General features: G+C 40.4%; 1 protein-coding gene across 2 annotated transcripts in view; it reads left to right on the plus strand.

Moving 5' to 3' along the window:
* Positions 1-13526, plus strand: part of KLHL32 (kelch like family member 32) — a 318383-nt gene that overhangs the window by 237271 nt on the left and 67586 nt on the right. For both annotated transcript variants that reach the window (XM_073626973.1, XM_073626974.1), the window contains one exon: positions 7115-7841. In XM_073626973.1, the coding sequence (XP_073483074.1) occupies positions 7115-7841 (727 nt within the window). The remainder of the gene's footprint in view (positions 1-7114; positions 7842-13526) is intronic.

Below are 13526 nucleotides of genomic sequence, written 5' to 3' on the forward strand. Positions count from 1 at the left end.
GATTTTTCATTTAGTGGCAGAATTTTTTTTTTAACTCTTAACACTTTGTGTGCTAAAGTACTCCAATACTCATTCCTTAAGGAGGGGGAAGATATTTGGTAGAATCTAAAATGGTCTTCCAGATTCCACCATAAGTCCCCCCTCCCCCCAATTTTACAATTACCCCTTCCTCATTTTTGGAGCATATGAAGGTGGGGATGAGGCCCCTGTACGTCAGCATTGGGACAAAGGTCTGTTCTGGGGGGGCACCAAACCATAGACTATGCAGGGGGCCTGGGACTGCACAGTAAGTGCCCTAGGGCTGTAGGTAATTGCTATATGAACTATTTTGAAATGTAATTCTATTAAACATTGCTTTTACATTTCAGCCTGTGGCCTGACATTTTTTCATAACTGCAAAAACCCCCCCCCTAATTTTTCTTCCTTGCAACCACGGCAACAACACTCTATAGGCAGAATATTCCAGAATCCTCATTCCCCCCGCTACTGTAATTGGACCGCTGACAGAAATCTGAACACACGTCAAGGTCAGATTACAGGCATCCTCCTCTGCAATGTCCTTATGTTTACTTCGCTGAGATCTTCAGTTGGTGTAATATTTAATTTAAGAAAAGAGGCTTATGTGATTTTAGTAAAGTCAGACTCTTTCATTTGCTAATTTTTAAAATGATTTTAGCAAGTTCCCTATATATGGAACAAAAGCAGGTAAAGATTTGTTAAAAAAAAGTTTGCCAAAAGTAAAAAGTATAGTGTATTCTAGTGTGTGAAGATTATTTCCCATATTGTGTCCTAATAAACTATTTCCAATGAAAGGCATGGCTATCTTTCTAAAGTATATAGTACCTGACTAGCTGATTAAACAGAGGTTAAAGTGGAGCTCCACCCAAAAGGGGAAGTTCTGCTTTAAGGCCCCCCCTTCTCTAAATGGCACTTTTTTTTGGAAGGGGGGTGCGGGTATCTGATTTTGACAGATACCCACTCCCATTTCTGCTCGGATTGCCTAGGCGATCCGAGCGTAGTTCTCCTCCCCCTCCCTCCCTGCAATCATCCAGGACATGCCACAGGTCCCAGAAGTCTGCAGGACCATTCGCAATGCACAGCATGGCTCGCGTATGCGCAATGGGTACCCGGCTATGAAACTGAAAGTTGTCCCAGCCAGGTGCCCACAGTTGAGATGCCAGCTCCAGAGAGAGAAGACTGAGGAAGGGACGGGACGGCTCGGATGAGCACATCGCTGGATCCTGGGACAGGTGAGTGTGTGTCTATTAAAAGTCCGCAGTTACACTTTTTTGTAGCTGCTGACTTTTAATAAACACAAAAATGACTGGAGCTCCTCTTTAATTATTTGGATATGTTACGTTAGATTTGACTTGTGTATGTAAATAATTTTTCCTATCTTTAATTTTCTTGTTTTTGCCTTTGTTTGCTTAGGATTTAGTCGTTTGACAGTATGTACTATTCAGGTTTATTTAAAGTAAACCTATATCAGAAAAAAACTTTTTAAGACTAACACAGTATTGAATAACGTACATTGGTAGAGGCCTGATTCGTTATTAGGCATGTTGTGGTAATTAGCATTATATTCATCTAAAATATGTGTTGTATATGGACAATTTCCCTTAGATGTCTGGCAATACTGACAGCTACAGCATTTTATTGTCTCGCATCTGAGGGGACTCAGAATACCAGGGACCCTTACATAATTTAAATCCCTGTGGGTTAAGCTTCTAGTTGATAGGGGATTGTTGTCCATCTCTTATAAATTATTGAACCATTGTGGACCACACAGGCCTAGATGTTTTGGGGAATGGGAGGTGGACCTTGGGCTTAGAATTTCTGAGGTCAAAGATGTGCAATTCTAAATCTGAGCCACTCCTCCTTTGTCCATGCAAAGACACAGGAGAGGAATTATAAAGTTTTAACGAGGTGGTACAGAGTCCCGAAGTTGGTGAGCATTGATGTACCCATGTGTCTCAGACAGATGTTGGAGGGGTACAGGCAGCAGAGTTCGTACATTCACATTTGGTGGGATTGGCCCAAGCTTAGATCCTTCTGGGCGGAGATCAGAAAGCTGGTCTTACATATTACTTCAGTACAAATAGAAGATGATCCGGCACAATGCCTACTGCATACTGTGCCCATTCCGATTAAGACATAAAAGAAAAGTGTAGTTCCCCATCTTTTAAATGCTGCTAAAGGTTTAATACCTGTTTATTGAAAAAAAAAAACACAAAAACTCTATTGAGGACTGGATTAAACAAGTTAGTTTTGTCATGGACATGAATACAAACCTGCTAGGGTAGGTATGAAAGGTTTAGTCAAAAGGGGAAGATGTCAAAGAATGTTGTCTCTCTGAGAAGAGGTCGGCACTAAATAAAGGATGGCCTGATTTAATGTATGTACTGTAGGAACTTATATTGATTCAAAGCATACCAGAACTTATTTTTGTTTGTATTTAGAAAAGGCTCTTTTGAGCTCTCTCTCGTACTTTTTTTTTTCCTTTCCTCTTGCCCACTTGTTTATGCAGTCGTATGATTATAGGGTAAATATTACATACAAGTAGAGATGGGAGAAGGAGGTAAGTTGGTCCTGTGTGGGGGAATTAGGAATTGTCTTGTATGAGGGTTTGTGTTTTGTATTTTATATTTGTGGCACATATGTAATGGAGAATAAATAAAGATTACAGAAAATAATATATTTTCAATACAGGCTTACTTAAATAAAGCAAAACTGATGAGCAACATACATTCATCTAAATAGACTCGTTTTCTAATTTAGAAATATCTGAAATCAATTTAGTTGCTGTGCTTTGTTGCAGTTTGCGCATCACCATTTCTACCCACATTGCCACAATAAAAAAATCCATTATACGTCATCTCACAGCAATAGGAGCTTCATTTTTTAGACACGTCTAAAATGAAAAGGTGTTTTCTACAACGTCTATTTAAATGTTGCTTGTTTTACAAACTGTACATAAAAATGATGGTTGGAATGTAATTGTTTGTGACAATCAAGTTTACAATTAGACACTTTTTATGTCTGAGGTTCATAAACATTACTAAATACATTAACAATTAACGAGAAAATATGGACCCCAAAAGAGAGGTGGTGACCCCAGGGATTTTATGGGTGGGGGGGAGCCAAACAGTAAAGAACAGTGTAAAGTGAAGGATGACAGAGTATATATAAAAATTGTAAACTTTTTTCAAAATATCACAAAATGTAGAAAATTAAAAACAATCCAATGTACAGAAACTGCAAAAGATCCTTTACATACAGGTTCTACAAATGAAGAACTCATACGTGAATGATATATATGGAAGGATCCAACATGTTTCGGAATATATGAAAGGTGAATTCCTTCTTCAGGGAATTTCCTGTGCAGTTATACAATGTAATCTGCAAGTGTATAAGAAGTAAAAATATACTAAGAAACAGAGTACAAAAATACTGGACATTTATAGTTTAGTGGGCATACAGGAGTTGGTTGGGGAGCTTGGGAAAAACTATAGCTGGTAATAGTGACACACCAACAAAGAACAAACTTACTTGTTACACCATTTATAGTTGTTTATAAGAATCAAGGAGAATGCAATGTTCCGAGTATAATGCTTGCAGTATTGATCTCCCAAATTTTAGAGGTAGTGAAGGAGAAAGGATTGGAGTGGATTGAAAACTCAAACCACCGTTTGGTAGTGTTGTCCCATATCAATATTCATGGGTGACAGCATTTGAGACAGGCAGACTCATAGAATGCATCCGGCCTATGCGGTCCACAAGGAACGGCTAAGTGGATACCTATGCCAAATCCTATGGTACAAGAATAATGCATAGCCAGATATGCTATACTACAAATGAACTTTGGTACATAAATCTATATATACGGGAAACGTGGCCTATATAGAAAATTGTAGGAGCTGGATAAACTCAACAATATATGCTACTTTCAAAAGGGAGGGAGGGAGGGGGAAAAGGGGAGAGAGAAGGTTTTATAGAGTAAAATGCTAAATCCATATATATGGACCTATGCTCTGTTGTATCCATGAGTATGGAACTGACAGGCATGTTAACACATTATGGCAAAAAGGGGGTTTAAGGCCTGTGTATAGTATAAAAAAAAAACAAAAAAAAAAACTACATAGTTTTTGATGGCTATATAGGTGAAAAATTGCCTATGATTTATAAATAAGGAAGCAATTTACTAAATAAATATAATTAGTTACTTAGTATCTAGCAATAATTCAAGTATATATAATTGCTAAGACATAAAAAGAATAAAGGACCAAAAGAAAGAGCATGATAGCCAGTGCTTACTTTGTAGTTGAGAGTCTGCATACACCTGCTCCACAAGACACACTAAAGGTGTATGAGAGGAGACTGGTGTGTTGCCAGATTATAAACCAGCTGATTGCGAGGTGTAACCGCCCATACAGGGCGGAGAACCTCGCAGCTGTAGGTGTTTTGGTGGGTCAGAGATGTATGGGCAGAGAGGGGAGGTCGGTATCAGCTAGGCGATACACCTCCCACTGCTGACAAGTGTCAGCAAAGGAGGTGATACTATCACCTAGAGCTCGTTCCCCCAGCGCAGCGGCGTATGATGCCACCTCGCCGGCTGGCGCGGTGACATCAGACGTCCAAGCGCCGCCGACATGGAAAGAGGGACGCCAATGTAACGAATCCGAAGGTCCGCCGTCCAGCGCATGCGCGGATGGCGGAGTGCTGCAGATCCCCAGGCATCCATGGTATGGCTCCACGCATAGATGCGTGGAGCCTACCCGTGCCGGGGGACAACGCAATGGCCGAAAAACAAACCAACAGTGCCTGAATAATGCTGATTAAAATGGAAAGAAAGAGTGATTGATAATACGTTGGAATATTAGATATGGGGGATCAAAAACAGGTAATTGTAATAATGCGCAAGAAAATATGAAAAGATATTGTAATATTACATTGCATTTTCCCGATTTACATACCATATATACAGTTGGAAAATATTGAATGCATTTGTACAATCAACGAGTATTGGATACATTCCATAGAAAATATCAAAAGATATTGTAATATTACTTTGCATTTTCCCGATATACATACCATATATACAGTTGGAAAATATTGAATGCATTTGTACAATCAACGAGTATTGAATACATTCATAACATTGATATTCTGATGGGAATCTACAGGATTATTGGTAAAATAACTTGGAACCCCATAGTCCTAATGCACATATCAGCAGACCAACCATATACTGAGATAGATGCTACACAATATATGTATTATTATACAGAACGAAAAGAGAGGAAATAAAAAACGTGTAAAAAAGGAAATTACAAATAAGAATACAAAAAGTCAGGAATATAATGTCAGTGGTCATGTGGGGACCCCTACATATCGCCTTCATAGCCCCCTGATGTAAAACCTTGGAGGAAGGGTTTGAAACTTAGGATCTCATTTAATCCTGGGGGTGGGGTGGCGTTTAAAGTAGAAATCCACCTCATCTCACGTTGAAGAAGTAGTTTGTTTAAATCCCCTCCTCGAGGATTATGGTGTAGCCGATCCAAAACTAAAACTGATATTTTCGGAAAGGCTTCACTGTGGACTGTAGCCATATGTCGTCCCCAAGGGAAATCTGGATTTTTGGTTTTCATTGTCAATATGTGGCGGTAAAGGCGTTTGCATAATTTTTGAATGGTTTTGCCCACATAATAACAGCCACATTCGCACTGTATAAGATAAATAACGAATGTGGTTTGACAATTGGCATAATGTCTTGCAGAGAATAACCAGCCATTGGGAAGGTATGGATGCTTATTGGTGTTCATATAGCGGCAATATCCACAGGAGCCACATGGGAAAGTGCCTAAGGTATTGCAGGGGTCTCCTCGAGTAAGGCCCCTGAACTCACTTCTAACCAGTCGGTCCCCCAGCGACATGGTTCGTCGGAAGGTGAGCAGAGGGTTAGGTGACACATAAGGGCCCACCACCGGATCATTGGTGAGGAGGTGCCAATATTTAATTAGAATCTGTCTCAGTTCCATATGTTCATTTGAAAAGGTTGTAATAATTCTGGTGTAAGGATTAGAAGCGGAGGTGGAGCTATCAGACATTTGTAACAGATCTTGTCTATCTCGGCTTTAGCTTTTTTCAAGCACTTATGGCTATAGCCTCTATCTAGTAATCGACTCTTCAGGGATCTGGCTTCCCTGAGAAAGTCGTCCTTGTTAGAGCAATTACGTTTAATCCTCAAAAATTGGCTAAACAGGATTGAATTGATTAGAGGTCTAGGATGGAAACTTTTAGAATGTAGAATTGTGTTGCCTGATGTGGGTTTCCGATGGAGTTTACAGGCTAAATAATTATTAGGATCCCTAAATATCTCGATATCCAAAAATGTTAAAGAACTATGGCCGTAGGCCATCGTAAATTTTAAGTTGAATGCGTTGTTATTCAAGACATCTAGAAAAGTACACAGTAATTCCACAGGTCCATCCCATAAGACGAGGATATCATCAATCTACCTGTGCCATAATCTAATATGGCGCAGGTACAGAGCGAGGTCCTCATCTTCCAAAAGGGTTTTCTCCCATTCCCCCAGGTACAGATTGGCGTAGCCAGGGGCACAGCAAGTGCCCCTGGCTACACCCTGTACCTGGAGGAAATGTTGGCCATGAAAGCTGCACACATTATGTCGGAGTATGAAGTCCAGTGCTAATAATACAAATTCATTAAATGGTTTCTTAGACAGGGGAGTTTGTGATAAGACTTTTTGAATACAAGTTACCCCTTAGTTGTGGGGAATTGAACTGTAAAGTGTTTCGACATCAATGGAGACCAAAATGGTCTCATTAGTTACCCGGACGCCGTCGATGATGTTGAGTAGGTGGATTGTGTCTTTTACGTATGATGGTAGGGAAAGTACGAACGGTCTTAGATGTTCGTCTATCATTTTGGAAAGATTCTCGGTAATGGATCCATGAGAGGTGAGAGGTGAGCTCCACCTTTGAGTCTATTTGACTGCACATTTATATTGTTTGATGGTTTAACCATACTTTTATGTTGCTAAATACATTAACAATGGTCTAAGCATGACAACTAACCCTTATATCTTTTTTAGTTGGCTGTGGGATGGCTGGAGCATAACTGCCGTTATCAATACATAGATGAACTGCTGCAGTATGTACGTTTTGGCCTCATGGATACAAATACACTTCACACTGTCGCCCTTTCTCATCCTTTGATCCAAAGTAGTGAAAAGGCAACAGGACTTATAAATGAAGCCTTGGAATACCATGAAAATATCTATGCACAGCCAATATGGCAGACCATAAGGACAAAACCACGCTTCCAATCCAATACCCTCTACATTGTGGGTGGTAAAAAGCGGGAGATCTGCAAAGTTCGTGAATTAAGATACTTTAATCCTGTTGATCAGGATAATGTTCATATAGCAGGAATTGCAAACTGGAGTGAACTGACTCCCATGCCAATAGGACGGAGTCACCACTGTGTCGCAATCATGGGGGATTTTCTGTTTGCTGCAGGGGGAGAAGTTGAACATGCTACTGGTCGAACTTGTGCTGTGAGGACAGCTTGTCGATATGATCCTCGAAGTAATACGTGGATTGAAATTGCTCCAATGAAAAATTGTCGGGAACATTTTGTCCTTGGGGCACTAGACAATTGTCTTTATGCAGTGGGTGGTAGGAATGAACTTCGACAGGTATTACCCTCTGTAGAACGATACTGTCCAAAGAAGAACAAGTGGACTTTTGTACAGTCTTTTGACAGGTCTCTTTCATGTCATGCTGGATGTGTAGCAGATGGCCTTCTCTGGATCTCAGGTTCGTGAGAATTTTTTTTAACTTGTCTTTTCTGTTTAACACTTTTTTCAATAGAGATCAGTGTGATAAGTAATATTGTATATCATTATTATGCCGGATAATCCCAACATAGATGAAGATATATAGACACTCAAACAGATTTGTGCTTGATTTTTAGTAAGTCAGTCCAAGGTTTGTAAAAAATTGTCTAAGATTGTAAATAAAATATGTCACATGCTGTGACATATGGCATTTGTGTTTACTGCATGAATATCCAACAATGCAACTTTTGGAGTTTTTGGAGTCACAAACTGAACCGCACCTGATTAATAATTCCTGAGTGCATTGCAATAGAACATTAAATGGGGAAAAAGGTCCTCAAATCTCCTTCTGAGCTACAGAACAGCTATTCCCAAACACTCCCTCTACAGCAGACTCTTGCTGTCTCTCACTTACAGAAGGCCTGATATCAAAAATGTAAGATGTTTCTCACATCCACTATTCAGACCTGCACTAGAAGTTCAAATTTGATTGGTGGTACACTGAAGTTAAACAGCACAAAATTGCAGGAAGTTCACTCCCAGTGACCATGTGAAGTGTTCTCTGGATTTTTGCTAGGATAACTTAGAACTCAGTAAGGTACATTTTTTTCCTAGATAAAATTATTACTAGTACTATTACTGATTGATCTTACTTGTTGCTGGACTTGCTCTTTAATGAATAGTATAGGTACCCACTGGGCCTACAAAAAGCAGCTCTAAGTAAAATAAAAATGAAAGCGCCAGTCTTGTAAAGTTAAATTTGATCATACTGATAGAAAAAGGAAAAAAGTAATGTAAAACATATTTGATTGATATGCTTCCAGCTTGTCTGAAAAGTGGTATCAGTTTTTCAAGGGATGTTAAAATGTAGAAAGATTGTCATGACCACCAGTTTCAGTAGCGTTATTCATCATATATAAGCCTTTAACAATTGATACCAGTTACTGAAGTCTAAACATTATAGAGTATTTTCTACTGAGCCTCTATTAAACCATGTAGGCACAGTTCATTTCATTGCAGAGCACCTCGCAGCTGTCATTTGCTAACCTAAGTTGAATAAGCACTTGAATCATGAAACTCTTTATAGAGAAATTACCAATTCTCGGAAAAGGCTGGTTGCCGAACAGTCCTGTCATTCTGCAAAATATTGGTATTTATCATTGAAATAACTTTCCGTTCACCTTTCCGGTGGCGTTCTCTTTCAGCCTTTTGAGAGGTTCAAATTTTCAGTAGCCCGTGGTATACTTTGACTACAACTTCAAGGATAAAATGCAGCATAGTTAATTCAATTTTTTTTAGGCAGAATATATTTTAAATTTCATCTGTGTCACTTCAAAGTTAGAAGAAAAGTTGTTTTTGAAAATTGATGCTCATTTAAGATGGCATATTTAATGCCAGATGTATCTATAGAATGCTGGTAAGATGCAGAATATCCCCCTGGGGAGGCAGATCAAAACTGCCAATCAATAAAATATACTTATTAGGGGAAACTGCGGAATGTGTGCAAGTGCTTTGATTGCAGGGGACAGTGTAGCAGCATGGGGTACCATAACCTAAGAGCAGGCAAATCAGCCTGATGACTTTCAAAGCCAAGAATATCGCTGTAGGCAAGGGTACTCCACACTAGGAAAAAAATTACAACATATATAGACTGTTAATAATTTCATATCTATTTTTGTGTCGTCAAATCTGTATGCAAATCCACTGCATCTCATTTCAGAAGATTAATCTAAAAGTGAGAGAAGAGGTATGTGAAGTGCATATAATTATCAAGGACCTCCAACACTGCAGAAGAGAAGAAAAATATTCCACAATGTGTTTGTGTTTTTCTCTTTATTTGAGACTGTTTTCTTTTTTTACATCTTAAAATATCCCAGAGTTTGTGCCTATTGTATAGGTTAAAGTATCTAAAAAGTGTCAAAGTAACATATTAAAACAGCTGATTAGTTCACACAGAAGTAAGGAGTACTAACACCAGTGGAGATTACATGATGGTGTGCGGCCATGTGAGTAGTAAAATGTAGGTGCCAGGTAGCCTAGGTATAGATGGGCAGATGTACCAACAAGAATGATGGGCAATGAGACGTCTGCCCATCCCTAAATGACTCATGTAGTTCCATAACTTACCACAACACAGAGTGTTTTCTCTATAGATAAAGGAGTAATTAGTATTTGGTTGCAAAGGGAGTTTTCAATATGACGAGTGGAAGGCAAAAAGGGTATAGTAAAAAAAAATTGCTTGATTTGCCTGTATGTGTTTGAAGCAAAAATGTACTTTGTCCCTAATAGGCAAAGTAATAGATTCACTGTAGAGCAAGCACCATATGGTGTCTTGATTCACCCTGTGCTGAAATGCAACAATTTATTGCCAAAGCAATGAGAAATGTTTGGCACCTCCAGATATGGGGAACATGCAACACTACCTCTGCCTCTCTATATTACAGTTCTAGTTACTTGGGTGGTAGAAGAACTAACTGAGCCATCTGCAGGTTCCACTGTTCAGGAAGTCGAAACTTGCGCAGGGTGCATGGAAAGCATGGAAGAAACTATAGTCATCTTAGTAGAACCAAAAAGACAAATGGCTGCAAAATCATAAAACACAGGCAGGGGAACAAAAAGGTTGACACGTTTCATACGAGATTCGTGCTTTGTCAAAACCACATGGAAATACAATTGTCGTCTCAATATATATGTGAATTTCAAAGTAAAACACAGATGTATCCAATCTTATAATTGCACTTCCTGTTTCAAATCCCGTCATGCATAAAACATCATTGATACAATGCAGGCGATGCAAGCTAAATACAAAATAGCCATAACATATATAATAACAAATGAAAAAATAAAAAGACATAGCATCATTTTGAAAGCATGAAATAATACAAGAACAAAACTAAAAACAAATGTAGGTATAGCTGCATTAGACTGTGTAAATGATATCATACAGACACTATATATATATATATATATATATATATATATATATATATATATATATATATATATATCTCAGTATCCAAAAACTATCTTCCTATTGTAAGGTCCCTGCCATGGAAAAAGCATTCATATTGACATGTATACACACACACACACACATAAATATATATGAATGTACATGTCCATATGTTAGCGCCAAAAACTGCACTCAATGTGTATAAAACACCAATGAACCGTATATTATGAAAAATAATCTATACAATGCAATTCATTATAGGCACCAAAAATAGATGCATGTAGAAAAAAGAACAAACAATTCAACAATATTGTATCCCATCTTAAAAACAGAGAGGAAATGCATATGTGCAGTGCCGATCCTGACCTCTCTGGGGCTCTAAGCAAAATTCTGCTAAGGGGCCCTCTACCTGACCCGTGATGCCGTGAGCTATGTAAATCATTTGCCATTGCCACACAGTCACACCTAACACTTCAGTGCTCCCAATACAATCCTACCTCCTTCAGGGTCCTCAGAGAGCCCCCCTTTACACCAGGGTCCCCAGAGAGCCCCCCCTTACACCAGGGTCCCCAGAGAGCCCCCCCTTACACCAGGGTCCTAAGAGAGCCTCTCATTACATTAGTGTCCCCAGTAAGCCTTCCCTCTTACATTAGTGTCCCCAGAGAGCCCCTCCTTACACAGGGTCCCCAGAGAAGCCCTCCTTACACAGGGTCCCCAGAGAGCCCTCCCTCTTACATTAGTGTCCCCAGAGGGCCCCCTCTTACATCAGTGTCCCCAGAGTGCCCATTCCTGACACTGGTGTCCCCAGAGAGCCCCCCTCTTACATTAGTGTCCCCAGAGGCCCCCCTCTTACATCAGTGTTCCCAGAGGGCCCCTTCCTTACATTAGTGTCCCCAGAGGCCCCCTTCCTTACATTAGTAGCCCCAGAAAGCCCCCCTATTTACATCAGGGTCCCCAAACAGTTGACTCCCCCTCTTGCAGGGGTTCCTCTATACCTGGCTGGTGGAGATGGGAGGTGGCAATCGGCAGCTCTATGGTGTCCACAGGCAGGGGGATCTCCCTGGGGCTAGTAGTTCTATCTCCGAATGGATACAGCAGAGAAGGGAGGGGCCTCGGACCCGGGCATCAGCAACAGTGTTCAAGCAGAGTGAAAGTGAAACTGATACCTGCCTGGGTCAGAGGCCCCTCCCTTCTCCTCCCCACTGTATACACTGACACTCGAGAGAGTACTTCAAGCCCCAGGGAGATCCCGCTGACCCCCACACAGGCACCATAGAGCTACCGATCGCCGCCTTCCACCTCCTCCCACCCCTCCCCATTGCACTCTAAACAGCCAGCCAGAGGTGCGGGGGGGATGCTGGGTCTTGGGGCCCCCCCCCCACAGTGGTATAATGGAAGGGCCCAGTCGCATATGTGACTGCAGCGACCCCTAAAGTTCCGCCACTGGATGTTGTAAACATTAATTGACGTGCTATGGCACGAAGGGGAGGCGGGGCCTCTAGTAATTTGTGGGGCCCTATGCAGCTTGCGTAGTGAGTGTATAGGGCGGATCGGCTCTGCATATGTGATCCTATGTATCCACATGCATATGCACACATGCCCATATAGCAGCATCACAAAACACCCATAATGTGATATTAAAAAAACATAATAAATATAATGTGTGAAACAATGCTGCTACAAACGACGTGTCCATGCTAATACATACAAACACAAGGGAAGACAGACAAAGAGGCGATGGTCCCCCAACATCTGTCATCCATCATAGTTAGTCATAGTAATGGGTCAACGAACTCGAAGTTCAGGCCCCTTTGCAAGCTACAACTTATACACGTACCAACACTAGGATTTGCCACTAACGCTGGAAGAAAAACTATCCCCTCTGATAATGCACGAACAACACGGGCATATGTTGGCTCCACAGCTATATAGTCATCTTAGTGTGCTTGCAGCGCAGCAACATGTTGGTTTGCTCTATTTGGCAAAAGACAGGTACACTATAATAAGCTAGGATGCATTAAATGTGCACTATTTTTAAAAGCTAACTCAACCTTTTTTTACCATGTTTCATGTTACATCCATATTTTTATCCCAATTAAGTGTAAGCAGGGAAAGTCTATATCAGAGTGGCAACGCTACTTTGAATTGCAGTGCAGCATCATTGCTACATTATGTGGACTTCAGTTGCAGAACCAAGGTATTTGTGGGACTAAGCCAAAACCGTAAATGCATCTGCACTTGGTGCTACAGCACATTTTTGTTTCATGGAAGGTCATCATTTTACATTAAAGGACACCTTCTTATCACCCAAAGCCCCCACTCTTTTCAACAACCCTAATATCTACTTACAATCCGAAACAGCCCTGTGTCCCAATGCTGTGGACTACTGCTCAATGCTGTGTTCTAGGAGCTGCACATTTCTTACATTGTATCATAGACTTCTGTGAAAAGCATGTCTACTAGGGATGAGATTCTGGTTCATCGTCAGTATGGGTTCATGGTGAATCCAACCTGTTTGAGGTTTGCAGACCTAGTGAAACAATACAGGAATTTTCCATAGTAACCATAACTTCTTGGCTTAGAAGGGCCTATAAGGGGGTTTTTGGATAAGCCAGACTCCTCACTATAAACATGTTAGTTCTTAGCAGCCATATTGACAACGTGGTTTAGGTTTAGATTGGAAAATCATAGAAAGTGATGCTGATAAAAGGC

The sequence above is a fragment of the Aquarana catesbeiana genome, linkage group LG04, assembly GCF_042186555.1.
Source record: "Aquarana catesbeiana isolate 2022-GZ linkage group LG04, ASM4218655v1, whole genome shotgun sequence".
Classification (NCBI taxonomy): domain Eukaryota; kingdom Metazoa; phylum Chordata; class Amphibia; order Anura; family Ranidae; genus Aquarana; species Aquarana catesbeiana.